The sequence below is a fragment of the Colius striatus genome, chromosome 1 (assembly GCF_028858725.1).
Source record: "Colius striatus isolate bColStr4 chromosome 1, bColStr4.1.hap1, whole genome shotgun sequence".
NCBI lineage: Eukaryota > Metazoa > Chordata > Aves > Coliiformes > Coliidae > Colius > Colius striatus.
The window spans coordinates 109,679,994-109,697,659 of record NC_084759.1 but is presented as its reverse complement, the minus strand read 5'-3'; the positions used below and the strand labels follow the sequence as shown (position 1 = coordinate 109,697,659).

At 40.2% G+C, this 17,666-nt stretch overlaps 1 protein-coding gene across 13 annotated transcripts in view; it reads right to left on the bottom strand.

Annotated features, from left to right (window-relative positions):
• POU2F1 (POU class 2 homeobox 1) overlaps positions 1-17,666 on the bottom strand; it is a 124,298-nt gene that overhangs the window by 45,861 nt on the left and 60,771 nt on the right. For 7 of the 13 annotated variants that reach the window (XM_062003020.1, XM_062003011.1, XM_062002950.1 and 4 more), the window contains exons 2-5: positions 12,622-12,687; positions 5,620-5,761; positions 3,178-3,278; positions 179-232 (exon numbers count right to left, since the gene is read on the bottom strand). In XM_062003020.1, the coding sequence (XP_061859004.1) occupies positions 179-232; positions 3,178-3,278; positions 5,620-5,761; positions 12,622-12,633 (309 nt within the window). In that variant the 5' untranslated portion in view covers positions 12,634-12,687. Of the gene's footprint in view, positions 1-178; positions 233-3,177; positions 3,279-5,619; positions 5,762-7,300; positions 7,376-12,621; positions 12,688-17,666 lie in introns of those variants that run through there. The other 6 variants (XM_062003002.1, XM_062003045.1, XM_062003052.1 and 3 more) reach the window with 3 other exon arrangements.

Below are 17,666 nucleotides of genomic sequence, written 5' to 3'. Positions count from 1 at the left end.
GCAATCCTGAACCCGATTTACAGTTGTAAAGCTGTTATTCCTTCATACCTAACATCTGCAAGACCAATCAGAATGAAAAAACAGAGTAACGCATTATAGGCTAAAAACTAACTCTAATGGGACCATAATGATGTTTGGAATGACAGAAGGGCGAGCAGCAGAAGGAAACTGTCTTTACCTGTACATTTAAGGACTGAGCAGCAGCCTGTAAACTTGTTCCAGCGAGCTGGACCTACAACACAGTGTAAAAATGGAAATGAAATAATGTAGAATCCACAGAAAACTTTAACAACGTAAAAAAAACCAACTTCCTCACCCACTCCTGAACAAAAACTCCCCAAGAACAACGCATACCCCTCTAATAACTGAAACAATGAAACAGGCTGTGCTCCAGGATGAAGGGAAAAAAAAATCCGTAAGACTCTTCCACAGAGTTGTCTATCTCATGCTCAGGAATCTAGATATTATCATGGAATGGAGTTGAAAAAGAGCATTTTGGGGGAGACGGGCTAACTATTCCTATTTCTGTTTTAAAAATGCAGGTTTTAGGAGAGGGCGTTAAGCTCTACTCATCATCCTTCTAATATTTCAGAACAGGTTTTACCTCAAATTTGAATATCGCATTCACCCGCTTCCTTATACGACACAGGAGCAATCACCTGCACAGCACAAAACCCACAGCATAAACACTCTACCTCAAACCAACTCATTCAAGTATTTGCAGTGCTCAGCCACTGAAAAGAAGATCTCAATATAGAGGATTGGAGACACTTTACAAAAACTGTATTGATTCAGGTGTACTAAAAACTTGAATTCAATGTTTGTGATTAACAGGTCCAAAGAAGTTCTTGTGGGTTAGCAGTGAAGAAAAACTGATGCTTCAGAAAGCAAGAGTTTTAAAGAGTGTTATTTTATCTTTAATACGATCCCTTCTGTACAACAAATGCTAAATTTTCATTTACTGAAGACGCTTTTAATCAGTCTCACCTTGTTTCTACCAACACTCCTATCATAAAGAAGGAATGCTATGCAATTAATTACCAACACTTTCAAAGGTCAGAATTACTGCCTGCAGTGAATTTCATCTCTGGCCATGTCTGAAAACCACTGCTTATTTGAAAACCAGGCAACACATAAGGACACAATAAAGCAAACCAAAATGTACCACTCTTGCCTCTATAAAAAGACATCCACTCATAATATACACCACAAAACAAAGTCTACATATCTATACGCACAGGAAGGAGAGTTCTAATTTAAATTGCAGTCCATGAAACTAATAACTGAACATTCAAACAAGTAACCCTTAAAAGTCACCTTGGAAATATTTCCTACTGCTCTAGATGAAGGTACTAGTCTTAGCTGAGGATGTTTTACACCTAAGCAAACACTCCCAGACATGCTCCTCTTCACCACAAGCAAAATATAGTTTGACACAGTTGTTGTAACTTGAGCTTTTCACATGAATAAACACCAGAGAATAATCTAAACAATAGTCCATCATCCAAAAGATACACTCAGAAATAATGTTTTTAAAAACTCATAATAATAATTTTTTTAAAACCCACCACAAATGAAAAAAGGAAGGAAAAAACCCCCAAAATACAACCACCATGTAAAAGAGTACAAACGTATCCTGCTCGGGTACAGCCAGCATATTCCCGAAAATGTCTTTGAATGCAACTTGGACACCCCTTCTACCACACGACGAACATTTTCTAATTAGAAAGTCAACTGTTTCTGCATGTTGCCTAGAGTCTAATATTTTGTGTTAGTGTGGAGGAAAGTACCGTGTGTTAAGGCTGAATAACAGCCACTTGCTGTTAGAGGACACTTGGACAATAGATTCCCACACACCTGCAGGTGCGTAAGAGAATTGTTAAGATTTTCCTTTGAAGTTGAGCCTCAAGAAATCAATCACACTTTATCAAACATGAAGTTATAAAGATCCCGATGACTGTTTAAATAAATACTTTTCCAAAGCAAGATAAAGCACTGCGCTAAATACAATGACTGTCCCAGACCAATCTATATAACAAAATGAAGACTAAAACAAACACACAAAATTCTACAGAACAGCTGTATCTGTCTCCGCATTAAACACATACTGACAACCCATGAAAAGTAGTCAGTTTTTCTCCACATAAAGGCAGCCTACAACAGCCTATTGGTTCAGAAATTCAAACAGTGGCACTCCCTAGGTCCTACATAACCCAATCTACTAGGAAAATTGTAATTATGTGACAAGACATGTGGAATGTTCCATACAATAAAACGGCACTTCAGAGCTCTTAAAAGAGTGCATAAAAGCTTCAGTACATCAATTATACCACAATAACTGTGCAACCTCAGACCTCAAACATTCAAGGTCAGCCAATTAGGTACAGTATTTTAAAGTTTAAACTTGGTGCTGAGGAAGGGAAAGAAATTAGGACATTTGTTTTCATATATCAAGTGAGAACAGATAAAAACTACCAAAAAAAATGCCCCTTAATACTTCTCTTCACCTGGGGATGTCCCATTTTGCTTCAGCCTACATCTGAAGTTCAACTTTGATTCCCTAAACACAGCAGCAACAGAACAGGGGGATAGTAGTACAAGTCTGAATATCTGACAAATAGGTCCTTGAAATAACTTTTAAATAACAATAGTAAAAAATTAAAACTCACAAACAACACATGCTTAGTAAGTATGATCACTTTATATTTCTAGTTAATTTGTAAGAAAGACTGAAGCATAGTGCTAACTGTCATTCAACAACACTTCTGGTTTCTTAACTAGGTAGCGACAGTTTCAGAAGCTTGGCAACTATTGGTCCAATAAAACCCTTCACCAAAAAGATCAAAATTTACCTTGCCTTCTTGACTTTCAACTTTGTATTTCCATTACGGTTTAAAAAAATCTCAAACAATGTTAGGCATTCTCAAGTCCACACGAAGGGGCTTTCTAGTTTGCTCAAATAGATTTGACCCTACCTTGACATATTCTGCCTAACACAATGAAGTGAGTGCCACAGTAAGAACTTTTTCCGATCCAAGCTACTCAAACATGTGGTCTACCCATACGTTCCTTCACGTGACTATCTATCATTCACAGACAGAACACAGAACATACAAAGGGAATTGCCTTTTTACCTGCCCAAGTCTCCCTTACTTTGAAATGGGTGTTTTCTCTTACCTGATGAAGGTGCCCAAGGAAGGCCTGGGCCTGGGCTGTAGAGATTGCTCCTCCGACAGGCACAGGCTGCTTCTGAAAGTCCAGGCCATTTGTTTGCGTGCCTGGAGAAAGAGATGTTAAGAATTACTAGTTATTACTGCCACGAAATGAGGTTAAGAATTAACATTTCTAAATGTCCTGCTATTGACTCAATAATATGTAGTACAAAAATCATCTGAGAGTAACAAGAAATTTCTTACTGAAGGTGGGGTGGTGAAGCAGAGTCACAGAGTCTCAAGGGTTGGAAGGGATCTCAAAAGATCACCTAGTCCAATCCCCCTGCCACAGTAGGAACACTTAGAATAGGCCACAGGAACTTGTCCAGGTGGGTTTTGAATGTCTCCAGAGAAGGAGACTCCACAACCCATCTGGGCAGCCTGTGCCAGTGCTCTGTTACCCTCACAGTGAAGAAATTCCTCCTTCTGTTCCTTTGGAATCTTTTTTTGTTTCAGCTTGTACCTGTTTCCCCCTGTCCTATCATTTGACACCACTGAGAAGAGCCTGGCTCCATCCTCCTGACATTTCTCCTTTACATATTTGTAAACATTAATGAGATCAACCCTCAGTCTCCTCCAAGCTAAAGAGCCCCAGTTCCCTCAGTCTTTCATCATAAGGGAGATGCTCCACTCCATCATCTTGGTGGTCCTGTGCTGAACTCTCTCTAACAGCTCCCTGTCCTTCTTGAACTGAGGAGCTCAGAACTGAAAAAATATTCCAGATGTGGTCTCATGACAGCAGAGTAGAGGGGGAGGAGAACATCTCTCAACCTACTCACCACAATCCTTCTAATACACCCCAGGATGCCGTTGGCCTTCTTGGCCACGAAGGCACATTACTGGCTAGTGGTCATCCTGCTGTCCACCAAGACCCTCAGGTCCGTTTCTCCTACACTACTCTCTAAGAGGTCATTCCCCAGCCTGTACTGGTACATGGGGTTATTCTTTCCCACATGCAAGACTCTACACTTGCCCTTGTTGAATTTCATTAGATTTCTCTCTGCCTAACTCTCCAGTCTGTCCAGGTCTCATTGAATGGCAGCACAGCCTTCTGATGTGTCAGCCATTCCCCCCAGTTTAGTATCATCAGCAAACTTGCTGACAGTGCCCTCTGTTCCCTCATCAAGGTCATTAATGAATATATTAAACAGTACTGGTCCCAGCACCAACCCCTAAGGGACTGTGCTAGATACAGCCCTGCAACTAGACCCTGCCCCATTGATCACAACTCTCTGCCTTCTTTCCTTCAACTAGTTAACAACCCACCTCACTACCTGATCATCCAGCCCACACCTTCTCAGTTTTGCTGCCAGGATGCTGTGGGAGATGGTGCCAAATGCTTTAGTGAAATCAAGATAAACCACATCCACTGCACTACCACAATCTATCCACCTGGTTACTTCTTCATAAAAGGCTATCAGGTTGGGCAAATGTGACTTCCCTTTGGTAAAACCCTGTTGACTGCTCCCAATGACCCTCTTATCTTTTATATGCCTGGAGACAGCACCCAAGATAAATCATTCCATCACCTTTCCAGGGATGGAGGTGATGCTGATCAGTCTGTAGTTACCCTGCTCCTTGTTCTTAACCTTTTTGAAGACTGGAGTGACATTTGCTTTCGTCCAGACCTCAGGCACCTCTCCTGTTCTCCATGACTTACTCAAGATGATGGAGATTGGTTTAGCATTGTCTTCTGCCAGCTCACTCAGGACCTGCAGGTGCATCCCATCAGGGCCCATGGATTTATGTACATCCAGATTCCTCAACTGATCCTCAACCCAGACCTCATCAACTAAACAAAACTCCTCCTTTAACCTGATTCCCTCTGGAGTCTGGAACTCCTGAGGACAGTCTCCAGCACTATAGACAGAGGCAAAGAAGGCATTCAGTAACTCTGCCTTCTCTGTATCCTCTGTCACCAGGGCACTCACCTCATTCAACAGTGGGCCTACATTACCTCTAGTGTTAGTTTTACCTGTGATGTACTTGAAGAAGCCCTTCTTATTGTCCTTGACTTCCCCTGCAAGGTACAACTCTAATGAGGCTTTAGCTTTCCTAGTTGCCTCCCTACATCCTCTGACAATAGTCATATTCATCCCAAGTGGCCATCCCTTCATTCCATGATCTACAGACTCTCTTCTTCCACTAGCGTTTGCCCAACAGTTCCCTATTTAACCCTGCAGGTCTCCTGGCTCCCTTTCTTGATTTCCTACCCTCTGGGATTCTCTGACCCTGAGTCTGGAAAAAGTGATCTTTGAATAGAGACCAACTATCTTGGGCCCCTTTATCCTCTAATACCCGGTCTCATGAGATGTCCCAAGCAATATCACTTCCAGACTTTGGTAATATAGCATTTGTCAGCTGACTAAAATTAACATTATTTTCTCTTTGGCTTCTATCATCTTACCTACTCTACTGTATACTATTACCCCATCATTCTCTGCCATGGTCTGAGAACCAAACGGGTGCATGCTGCTATGGTTAAATTCTGTTTCCATTTTCCATGGACTCTGTATCCAGCAGCTGAAGGCTATCTTCAAGTTCAGAAGCTGGCAAGAACAAAGTTCATATAAGGTCACCGTTCATTAAAGACTGGTGAAATAACACTAGATGAAAATAGAAATACCATGTATATGTAGCAGTTATGGGCCATAGTTTTACCCTTTCATTAAAAGATACTTCCAGATTTCCATGAATATTTTGCAGATCTCTCATTACATAATTGCCTGGTCTTGCTTTAGCTCTCACACACTTTAGTTATCATATAACTAAAAACTGATTATTTTCCTACATTTTTGTTGTCTTCTTCCTAAGCAGCCTGGAAGAAAAGGCAAAAGGGAAATAAGGAATAAAAGATTTTTTTCCCCCCCACAAGCAGCTACTATAGAATTCTCTTCTGCCAAGAGAAGCTGTAACTACAAACTTTTACGGATAATTCTGGAGGGAAATGATAAAATTAACATCAGGGATTATCAACAAGTCGTTTTGTATGTTGGGTATTAATACCCACAGTGGCTAACAACAATAAAGCCTCTGAGCATATCAGGCTGCATGGAATTTCTAGAACAGATCATGTAATCCTTAAAATTGTATGACTGAAATGAAGTAAAAACAGGTTTAGTCTTTACTCTTCATGACAATCGGATCTTCTTCAGTGCTTATGGACAGGTGTTCAACTAACTCCTACTTCAGAATTCCTTCCATCATCTACATTTTTTGCTACAAAAACACTGATTATCTACTAAGCAAAAGAGAGCCATAGCTGTTAAAACAACAACAGGGGTTTGCTATTCCTTAGAAACACCTGCAAAAACAAGTAAGTGTAAAGTCTGATTATTAAAATACACACGTATTTCACAAGGCTATTTTGACCTACTTAAAGCTTAAATAGACGAAATTCCCAAAGATGTTCCATTAAATAAAGACAGAATACAATCAAGCTTTCTAGCACTCATGTAAGGTGTACCTGAGGTGGCTCTTTGATGTATCTTTGGTGGAGCTGCTGTGGAGGAAAAGTTGGTCTCAAGTTTTTATCTATGCTTTGGGCCAGGGTTTACAGACTTCAGAGACATATGTGTAGCCCAAGATACATATTAAAAAGTGAAATTTTAAACTACATAAAACTATTCTGCTAATGAGACTAAAATTCTAATCCAAAGTGAATGGAAGGACTATCACTTGTCTGAATTGATCCTGAATTAACACAATTCACTTGCATTTCTCCAAAGAAAGGTAGATAAGAAGGTCTGCTGGAAAGAGCTAGAAGAATATAACCTATTTTCATTCTTTACAGTAAACTACAGAATTCTCTCAATGCAGAGGGCGAAAGAGACTGGGAAAATGATTTGATAAATATATGAAATAATTGCTGACAAAGTTACTATAATTCAAAGGAAACAATCTACCATCTCCTTATTTAAGCAGATGCTTTGAATTGGTTTTCAAACTGTAGTGAGGGATATCCAAACAGGGAAAAAATACAGATAAGGAAATATACAATAAGGAAGGTGATTTCTCATTCCAATTGGCAACTTGCAAGGGTCAAAAAAACACTGTCCATTTCTGAGAGGACTAAACAGAAGACTCACCTTGAATAAATTGGTGAAGCTGTTCCAGTTAACACAAAGAGCCTCAAATCATGATACCATATTAGAAGAGTACTGCTGTGAATAAGTGCAGAAGAAATGCTCCAGGTAGTGCTCCTGCTGACTCTTAATATGGAAATTTGAAATGAGCCTCCTAGGGTTGAAATTTTTGAACAAAGCAAGCTCCAAGAGAGTTTAAAATCACCATGGGTCCCAAAAAACCAGTTTAGACAGGTGCTGAGAGAAAACAATATTTTCTTTAAATTCAGCCTTGAAGGACTCCGTCTCTCTCTCTCCCCATGCCTCCCAAAACTAACTCACTCAAAGCAAAACAAACTCAAACCACATCTGTTCAGTCTCTGTTCTACTTGTATCTTAAGCTTTCTTTGGAAGAACAATGTCTGTTCCCCTTCGGATGCAGCCTTAGCTTTAAAATGAATGCTATCCAAGTTGCTTGTATTTATCACAGAATGTCTGTCTCTTGAAAAACATCAGAGAAAATGAACTTTGAGTCTAGCCTATGAGAGGCCTTGCTCTCTAAGTGCTCATAAGGATAAGATGCTACTCCTGTGGAATCCAAGAAATCTGATAAGGAGATTAGAAAACGGAGCTGTCAGAAGCAGTAGGTCAGCACATTGTAGGGACATGAAAAACCCAAATGCTACTTCTGCTCAAGAGTTAAATGCAAAAATCCGTGGTGATTAATTGATATGCAGGTGCAATCACAAACATTGGGATTTTAACAGTCTCAAGGTATTTATGTCTTTCCATCTCATCCCTGTAACTGCTAGAATTGATCTAGTAGCTCCCCAGCATCAAAAACAAACAGGAATGGGAAGTAAGTCTCCATCCCCCATCTCCCCATTCTTCTTGGTTCCAACTACTTTGTCCCTGTCCTGCTCCTTCTAGTAGTTAATGGATATAGCAGTATGTCAGTTCACCTTTCTAATTGAGTAGAACACTAGTCATGTCGTGTTAGCATTTTTTTCGGCCAAGTTAGTTTTCTGCCAGTCGTGTGAGATGAATTAACTTACCTTAGGACTCAGTAAGCAGCAATTCATGCAAAGCAGGGAAAGTCAGAGACATGATAGCAGGCAAATGAACCTCTCTTGCTTCCAACAACTTGTTAAGACTGAATCAAGCTGTAGGATGAAATTTCACTCATAGCCCAAGACCACTGCAACTTAAGCATGTTTAAATTCTGGCATAAATTTAGCCATGTGGTTAGCTACTTCACAGAGTTAGTTTGCATGAAGACTAGTACCAAGTGCTTTTATTTTTCAGCCAAATCAAATCTCTGAACCATTTCATTTAAGTCCCACTGCAGGAAAAGGATCAGAACAATAAGTACCAAGACACCTTGAACCAAGGGTAAAGGCATAACAAAACAGAGCAAGGAAGGTAACACTGCTCATGCAGCCAGGAGAACATACTCTCAAAATCCAACAACATAATCATCAGACTTTAGTCTTGAGTTTACAAACTGCATAAGAAAGGAAGAGGAATGAGGAATTACAGGTCTGTGGAGATGTGCAGTAAGGTGCAAGAAAGCACTCAGCAAGGAAAGGCAAACATGGAGAAGGAAGATTTCAAAATTAACTTGAGTGGGTATCTGCACTGTGCTCTAGGAAGCATTTTCCAGCACCAGCAGTACATTTCCTCCATCTCTCTCTTTTTGTTTAGAGAGAGAGATCCTCATTACACAGAAACCACTGATTCCTGAATCCACATTAAGAATTTTAGCATTGATATTTGCCAAGAATTTTAGTAGCTAAAGAATACATCATGGCCTCTCTCCCACCCTTCTATAGACTTTCTTCTTATGGAAACTGGAAGTTCATTTTCTGGAAATGAAGCAATCCAAACAAGAATCCTTAAATTCTTCCAAATACTCCACTTACAAAAATTATTTTTTTGCTGCTATGTCAATGCATGTCATGATATTGTAGTTTCCATAGACATTATTACTTTGGCTTTCAGACTACTGTATTCACACAGCTTTTAAAAAAGAATACATGTTAAACAAAACAAAATGGTTGAGTTGTTTGGGAAATTTTCATGCTGCAACCTATAAAAAGGAAAACAAACGGGCTATGTGTTAACAGTAAGATATACTGCTTTTTTCCCTTTTTTTCCAGTAGATACTAAATAGACTGTTCATCCACAAATGAAAATTGGAAAATACTTCTATAATTCTGCAATACTGATGATGAGTTGATCAATTCACATCCTTATGAAAACAGCCACCTAACAACTCTTATATCCATAAATACCTTTTTGTTCTTGTGTTTAATTTGTTTGAATTATGAGGGTTTGTTTTCAGGTGCTTAAAAAGGGAATCCAGTTAGCACTAAGATTTTACACTTAAAATTCATTTTAGGCATTTTTGAGCAACGCATTCAGAGACTTTTCTATGTTCCCTGAACAGTCAAGAGTTCGAAACACAAAACCATAACTTGTCAAATGACATGAAACTTAGCTGTTAACATCAGTAGTCTTCTGAGCTAAGTCATCATTACTAGTGGCAACTGTATGGTTTTTGTTTTCCTGAGAAAATCAGCTCTGTCAAATGTAAATTCCATGCTGCATGGTAATTTCTCTTAAAATTTTAAAGTTGCTTCAGCTTAGGACAGTTTAAAACAGAAATGTCCCAAACAAACATCCACTGAGGTTCAAAAAATAGACTAGTAGTGCTGACACAGCAGGCTCAAAGTGATTTGCAAATGGCACTGGAATATACAGTTACAGAAAGTGACAAAAATAAGAACTCTGGGTGTTTATAAAAATAATCTTCTTGCATTTTGCTTCAGACCCTATGCTGCCCAGAGAACTTCTGGAGAGAGTCTAGCGCAGGGCCACCAAGATGATCGGGGGACTGGAACATCTTTCTATGCGAGGAAAGGCTGCGGGAACTGGGGCTGTTTAGTCTGGAGAAGAGGAGACTGAGGGGGGTCTTATTAATACTTACAAATATCTAAATGCTGGGTGTCAGGAGGTTAGGACATCCCTTTTTGCTATAGTAGCTAGAAACAGGACAAGGAGTAACGGGAAGAAAAGAAACTATTTCACTGTTCAGGTGACAGAGCAGTGGCGCAGGCTGCCCAGAGGGGTTGTGGAGTCTCCTTCCTTGGAGGTCTTCAAGACCCACCTGGACATGTTCCTATGCAACCTGATCTAGGCGAACCTGCTTCTGCAGTGGGGTTGGACTAGATGATCTCTAAAGGTCCCTTCCAACCCCTGCCATTCTATGATTCTAGCTCCTTAGCACCTGAGCTGAGAGGCGACTTATTTTCACTACATATGCTCACAGCCCAGAACCATAATCTATACCCCAGTCACAAGCCTGAAAGTACATTTTGTGAGTATTCCTTTCAGGGTTTAATATCTGCCAGTTGACCTAAACAACTCATGCTTGAGTCCCTACACCATGTCACAAATGCCATTAGTAACCACCTTCAGTTTTTTATGAGCACTACATTTAAACAAAAAAATGACAGCAGAAGACATGATTTTCAGAAATTCTAGATTATTTTAATTAGGAGACAAAACTGAAAGGAATGGCTGGGAACATCTACATTATTGAAGCAATCTTTCCAAAAGGTCCAAACACCAATAAGAGTCAAATTTTTGTAATAACTAACCTTAGTATTAAAGGATAAAAAAAATACAGACTCTTTTTCCTCCTTTTGTGATGAAAACATCTACATGCAGCTTTACAATCTATCAATTTCTTTACACCTTAACTACCATCTTCACATTGATGAAGTATTTGCCTGGGAGAGCAGAGCTAGAGTTCTGCTGAAGCAGATGCAATACTTCTGTTATAATGGACTACCTTTGAATAAACCAAGTCCTCTACTTTAACAGCTCAATTTAAGTGAAGCTGCTGGTTAAAGCTGCACTTAAGGAATAGCACTGGGAATACGCATTGGAGAAAGTATACACAGGGAACTGTAGTTATGCAGAACAGGAAGTCTGAATTTTCTCAGAAGTTTACTCATACCCGCCAGCTACAAAGATTCTACCAGGATACATAAAGCCATCTTTCTCTTGATGCTGCTTATGGTTATGAAATATTTACAGCCCATGTGTTTTTTGAAATGATGTTTTAGATCATCTTAAATCAGTATTAAATACGTAATAAATTATCTTGATACATAGAAAGAATTGATACCTCACCTACTACAAACACAACTTAAATTATAGAAACTGAGATGCCAGTAACAAAACGTGAATTGGTAAATGAACAGAATTCCTTTCAACTGACCCCATGCATTGGCAGAAAACATCCAGACTCTCAGATCAGTATCAGGAACATTCAGTCACTCTTAGCTGTCTTAAAGCCTTGCACAAAGAATGAAGAGACAGCAGCATAAAATGAAATAAATTGTTAATTTCATCACAAATCCCAAGATAAAACTCTTATTACTGAATCAAGAGGAGGAAAAATTATTTTCCTCATACAAGGTAACTAGACTTTATTCAATGCAACAAGAAATTAAAATTTTCATTAATGTTTTCTCTTCCCAAATGCTACTCTGAGCTCAGAGAAGACACTGAGTTAGGTTAAACTATTTACTTTCTGTTCAGAACTGCAATTTCTCTTACTTCCAAAACGAAGATTAAATTACCCTCCAGAAAGAAATTAAAGCATGAGACAGCATGATTGAGTTATAGTGGATGAACCAAGCTTCTTCAATAGCTTAGAACTCAGCCACATCTTAAGGATGTGCCAAAAGGCACACCGGCACTGACACAAAGGCTATTCTTCCCCAGCCAAATTTCAAGGTTCTGTTCTAACGCATGAATAAACCACAGAAAAGCTGGGTAATGTTTTCTGCAATCTTGAGAAATTATGATTTCTCCCTTTGCCTTGTTCTTGAGAACTGTTGCAAGAGCTTGAAAGAAATCTAAGGAGGAAAAAAAAATATCAGCTAGTGTTCTATATGTGCCAGGGAAAATTTCAACCCAAAAATAAATGATGGCATTAGAGGTGCCGAAGCTGTGTTCTGCCAGGAAAAAATGACACTACTTATTGAGAGCTACTGCCACCAGATCTTCTGTAATATCAGAAACATTACAGATAGAGGAAGTAGGGAAGGGGAAACTTATAGTGCTCTGATAGCATAGGTATGAATGCCCTGCATGCAATAGTGTTACTGACAAGACAAAAATGTTCCCAAGTCTCTAAAAAACATTAGGTAGGGTGTGTGTCTCTGTTTGCTTTTGGTTTTAGTTCCTATAAACTGGTAAAAAACTTTGCTTTAAAAATATCCATTCAGAACCACCAGAAAATATCTGTGCATCAATTCATCATTTCTTACCTGTGTTCCCATCTCCACTCTCCATTGATGTTTTACTGGTTTCTGACGGATTGTTCATTCTTGAGTCTGCATTAAAACAGAAATAGAGATAAACTAATATAGGAAAAAAAAACCTCACAAATCTATTCATACCTCTTTTTCTAGGAGAAGTACAGAATATTAGGACTTTGGTGTGTACTTTACCCTAATTCAGATCAGAAACCAAACGAACAATTAGAAGCACAACACAATACCAAATCTTCTAGATAAATATTGTTTCAAAATTTTGTATGTCATTATTCCCACACATGAAAACATGGTGTTAAGGGAATAAAAGACAGCATGCTAGAGGGCAAAGATAGGTAGGAACTTAATTTTCTGCACAATGAAAGTCACAGAAGCAAAAAGCAGGGTGGAGTGGGGGAAAGGAAGGAACAAAAGCTACATCAAGAGTCAAAATATTATGTCTGACCATCATGGCCTACATTATTCCTGTGTTGCTTCTTTTCTCCCATAAGAGGAAGGAAATTCAGTCATTATAATTAAACAGATGCTATTTTTCTACTACTGCATTTTTACCTTACAGGAATGTCACTGATACTCAGTTATTTTATATTTTCTATATATGTCATGGTTTGACATGACAGCCTTTTCTGGTAAGGGGGAAGAGACTGTAAAGATGGCTCCTGTAAGAAGTTGCTCGCAACTCTCCCCAGCTCAGAGCCAGACCCACTTCTGAGGCTGAGCCAATTAGATGCCTCCACAATCACTTTTTAAGAAGACGCCGGAAGAGGAGGTTTTCTTCCTCCATCTTCTTCCTTCTTTTGCCTTTTCTTTTTCTTCTGGCTGGTGGTGGTGCAAGGAGTAGGAACAGTGAGAGAAACAACCATGCAGACTCCAAGGTCAGTGATGAAAGAGAGGAGGAGGTGTGCTGGAGCAGAAACTCCCCTGCATTCTACGGAGAGAACTGGTGAAGCTGAGATTTATTTTCATTTCTTTAAAGACCCCGTATCAGTGGTAGAGACTCATGTTGCTAAAGCTGGCCCCAGACCAGGGGCAGCAATTCACTTCATTAACGGCCCCGTGCCAGGGACAGTGACTATGGCCAGAAGAGGCCGTGTCCCGTGGGGAGGACCCAACCACTTTACTGTAGACCCTGAGCTAGGGGCAGCAATTTTGTTCTTTAAAACTATGGCCGGAAGAGGCCGTGTCCCAAGGGAGGGAGCCTTTATCACTGTGGCCAGAGCAGGCCGTGTCCCAAGGAAGGGACCCAATATCCACAGCTGTAACTGTGGGGAGTAATCCACGACAAAGCAGCTCATTAAACTTATGCCCAGAAGAGGCCTTGTCCCGAGAGAGGGGCCCTGTAACTGCAGAAATTGCAACCGCGGTGAAGAATCCACACCAGAGATATTCACCAAGGACTGCATCCCGTGTGAGGGACCCTGTATCGGCAGAAGCCACAACTGTTGGGAGCAACCCACACCAGAGAAGTTCGTTAAGGACTGTGTCCCGGGGGAGAAACCCCATGTTGGAGCAGAGGAAGAATGCCAGGAGTCGTCCTCATCTGAGAAGACAGAAGCGGCAGAGCCCATCTGTGAGAGACTGACCACATCCCCCATTCCCTGCCCCTCTGAGCCGTTGAGGGGAAAGGAGATAGAGATATGGGGAGCAGTGAGCTGGGCCTGGGAAGAAAGGAGGGATGGGGGAGGGAGATCTTAAAGTGCTGGTTGTAATTTTCTCATCATCCTACTCCCTTTTTGCTTTTATTCCGTTCTATTTCTTGTAGAATAAACTTTCCTACTTTCCTCTCTAAGTCGAGTACCAGAGTCTGTTTTGCACAGAACCGTAATTAGCAGCGAGCCCTCCCTGCCCTTGTCTCAATCCACAACAACTTTGCTTATCTTTTTACTCCCATTTTGGTGGGGCCTCTGCCATCCTAACGAGGGTGGGAGTGAATGGGGGCACTGAGCAAGAGGCTGTCACGGTGCTGCTGTGCTAGCTGGGCCAAACGGTCACGGTGCTGCTGTGCTAGCTGGGCCAAACCACGACATTATATTCATGCAAAACCATACAAATATAAAATAACTCCTCTTCCTTCTCCCTCTGGATGAGCCTATTGAAAAGTCTGCTCTTAGTTTCAAAGCCTGTCAGCTGAATACAATGCAATGCTGAAGGCCTCTCCAGATGCTAGACAGAGAACACAGTTTCCTTATATAGGAATCTATACAGATGTTCTGAGCACAGTCTCAGCTCTCCAGCTTATTACCTCCTCATCCCTTGCTACCGACCTTGGTGTGCCACATTATCACAAACCAAAATTACAAAAAGAATCTCAAGATAGACCAGTTCATAAAATGAAGCGTAAGCAAATCCTTAAGCACATTGTTCCATTCCCATAACCAGCTAAATGCAAGTTCAATGAGCTCAAAATGAACTCTCTACTCTAGGATATTCTCTTGCTAGGTGCATAAAAGGTTACCTCTGTCACGAACTTTCATCAAAACAGTAATTTCTAAAATACCAATGGACTGAAGAAGAATACAGTAACAGCATTAACTACTTGCATCTTTCCCCCAGATATTTCCAAGAATGCCCACACATTTTAATGCTTGGCAGTCTATGAGAGTTGGAAATGAGAAGCCAGACTATTGCTGTGCAGTATCACATGCTACTGTGCAGAGAGATCAGTGCTACCCTTGGGCCATCGAACCACTGGTGACAGCAGCAAAAGAACCTAAGCATAAGCCAGGAGGAATAAAGCACATAGAGAGGGCCTGAAGGAAAACAGGCATCAGGATAAAGCATGGCTGGAAATATGGGGTGGGAAGAGAAGGGAACAAGTTAGAAATGCAGCATGTGTTGTGAGAGAGAAGACAAGAGACATCAGCCTTGGAAAAGCTCCAATAAGCAGTTAGGAAATACAATTTAAGACGTGTCAATACTTTTAAAACTAATGTGATTTTCCATGTACACAACTGCTGCAGTTGGACCTAGAAAACACAGAAGACTAACACACAGGAATCTTCCACCAACAACTTCACCCCTCCAGAGCCTCAAAACTTCTCAGAAAGTTCCTATGCCTATGCTTAAATCTTTCAAGTATCAACCATATGTAAAAGACATACAAATTTTTTGAAGGTGGGAGTAAGAGGAGAAACTTTCCAGATGAGCACTCCTGCCCATACTTGAGAAAAGGCTACAAGTTTCACCCCATTTTTCATAACCTTGGCCTGTTTTTCACAATCTCTGCTTAGCAGATTGAAGCTACAAGTTCAGTGTCTTGAAAGACAGAGCTCCACTAAGGTTACAGATACATAATCTATTGCTTCCCAACTCCTTATTTTGTCATTTTCCACATGTGGATAGTACAATGCACACTCCAGAAATAGAAAGTGGATCCCACTGACTGTACAAAAATGTCTGTCATTGATGTGCCTCTCCCTGCTGATATATCTGTAAAACAAATACAAAGGATGTTTCTATCTAGAAGTTGCGTGTACCTTAAATTGAGTTTATTGTTGTGGCAACAGCACATTTATTTAAAGTGATTATAGGCAACACTGATTTGATAAACAGCATTAGCTCCTTCCTTGACACATATCTGGCTACCAAAATTAGTTTAGGTTCAGAGAACACTGAGTGGAAGTCTTTGCTTTGGACACAACATAAAGAGACCTCATCCAACAGGAAAATGAGCAAAGAGGGCTGAGAAGTCCAACACATTTTTTAGTGGAAACGAGGCTAATTCATGGGATTATTGGAGACAGGACGTATTTTTTAAGCCTAGAGTGCAGGGATAGCATGAAGTCATGATAGCACTGATCACAGAAGAGCATAGGCTGAGAAGATTGTCTCTTAACATAGGAGTCATTCACCAGACCACTTCAGGAGACACTTGCAAGAAAAACACCACAGGGCCTCCTCTGCTGATTTACTGCAGAGACTGAAATATTAGAGTCACCATGCAGGATACTAATGGTAGAATAAACAAATTAAGCTGGGGAGAGGGGGCAAGGGGGTGCAGTATGGGACCGGACACAACTGTCCTATGAGTAGAACTCTAAGCAACATAGTGACTGTTCCCTCTGTATAAGGAGGCTCATATAACAAACCATCCAGCATGGCCAGGGAGTTTGCACAGGACAAAGTTGGAACTGTACAGACTTCTTTTCAAGAAGCAACCAAGATGTGCTTTTTCTGTCAAGTTATGCTGCAAATTAAATTCCTCTTAAAAGGTTTTCAGTGTTTCCTAGTACTAGACAGAGACCTAAAGTTTACTCAACTACCAAAAGAACATCTAAACAAAACATATTTTACTGTAAAGATTCATCGCTAACAAAGACCTCAAACATTACTACGGCAAAAAAGCAGCAAGTTGGATGAAGAGACATCTTTCTGGCACTGTTCAAGTTCAAACGAAGGATAACAGCCATTATTTCACCAGCTGACTATTTCTTGTTCAATCTGTGGACCTTCTGCATGTAAAGCATCAAGAACAATGCCGCTATTTCCATTGCAAATGGTGTGACATAGATCTGAAGCACAAAACTGCTACCAGCAAAACAGACACGTATCTGCAGGGTACTGAACCTACAGATTCATTATACGTCAAATAAAAAGATTTGGTTTATACATGCTCATATAATCTCTGCTTTAAAGTTAAAAGAATAAACAAATGAAATGGGCTAAACCATAATGCCCTCACCTTTTCTTTTTCCTTTAGATCTTACTTGGTTTTTAAATAAAGGCCCTGGGCTACAACTTCTGCCAACGTTATCTGAAAACAAACTCCACAGAAGGAAGGATCGAAAGCAGCAGGTGCTTGATTGAAATCAAACTCTCAGGAGTGAATACATTTAGTACTGCTACTCTGCTAGCAGGGCTGAGGGTGTCACAAGGCAATGCTGTGCCAGGCTTTCACACATCCTCAGTAACATTTCAAAAGGTATTCAGAAGAAAGAAGCTGACACTGGACCAAAGTGGAGTATTGGGGACTGTACACAGCTACGGAAACACAGAAAATCTTAACACAGAATATATATAATCAACTATTTCCCCTCACC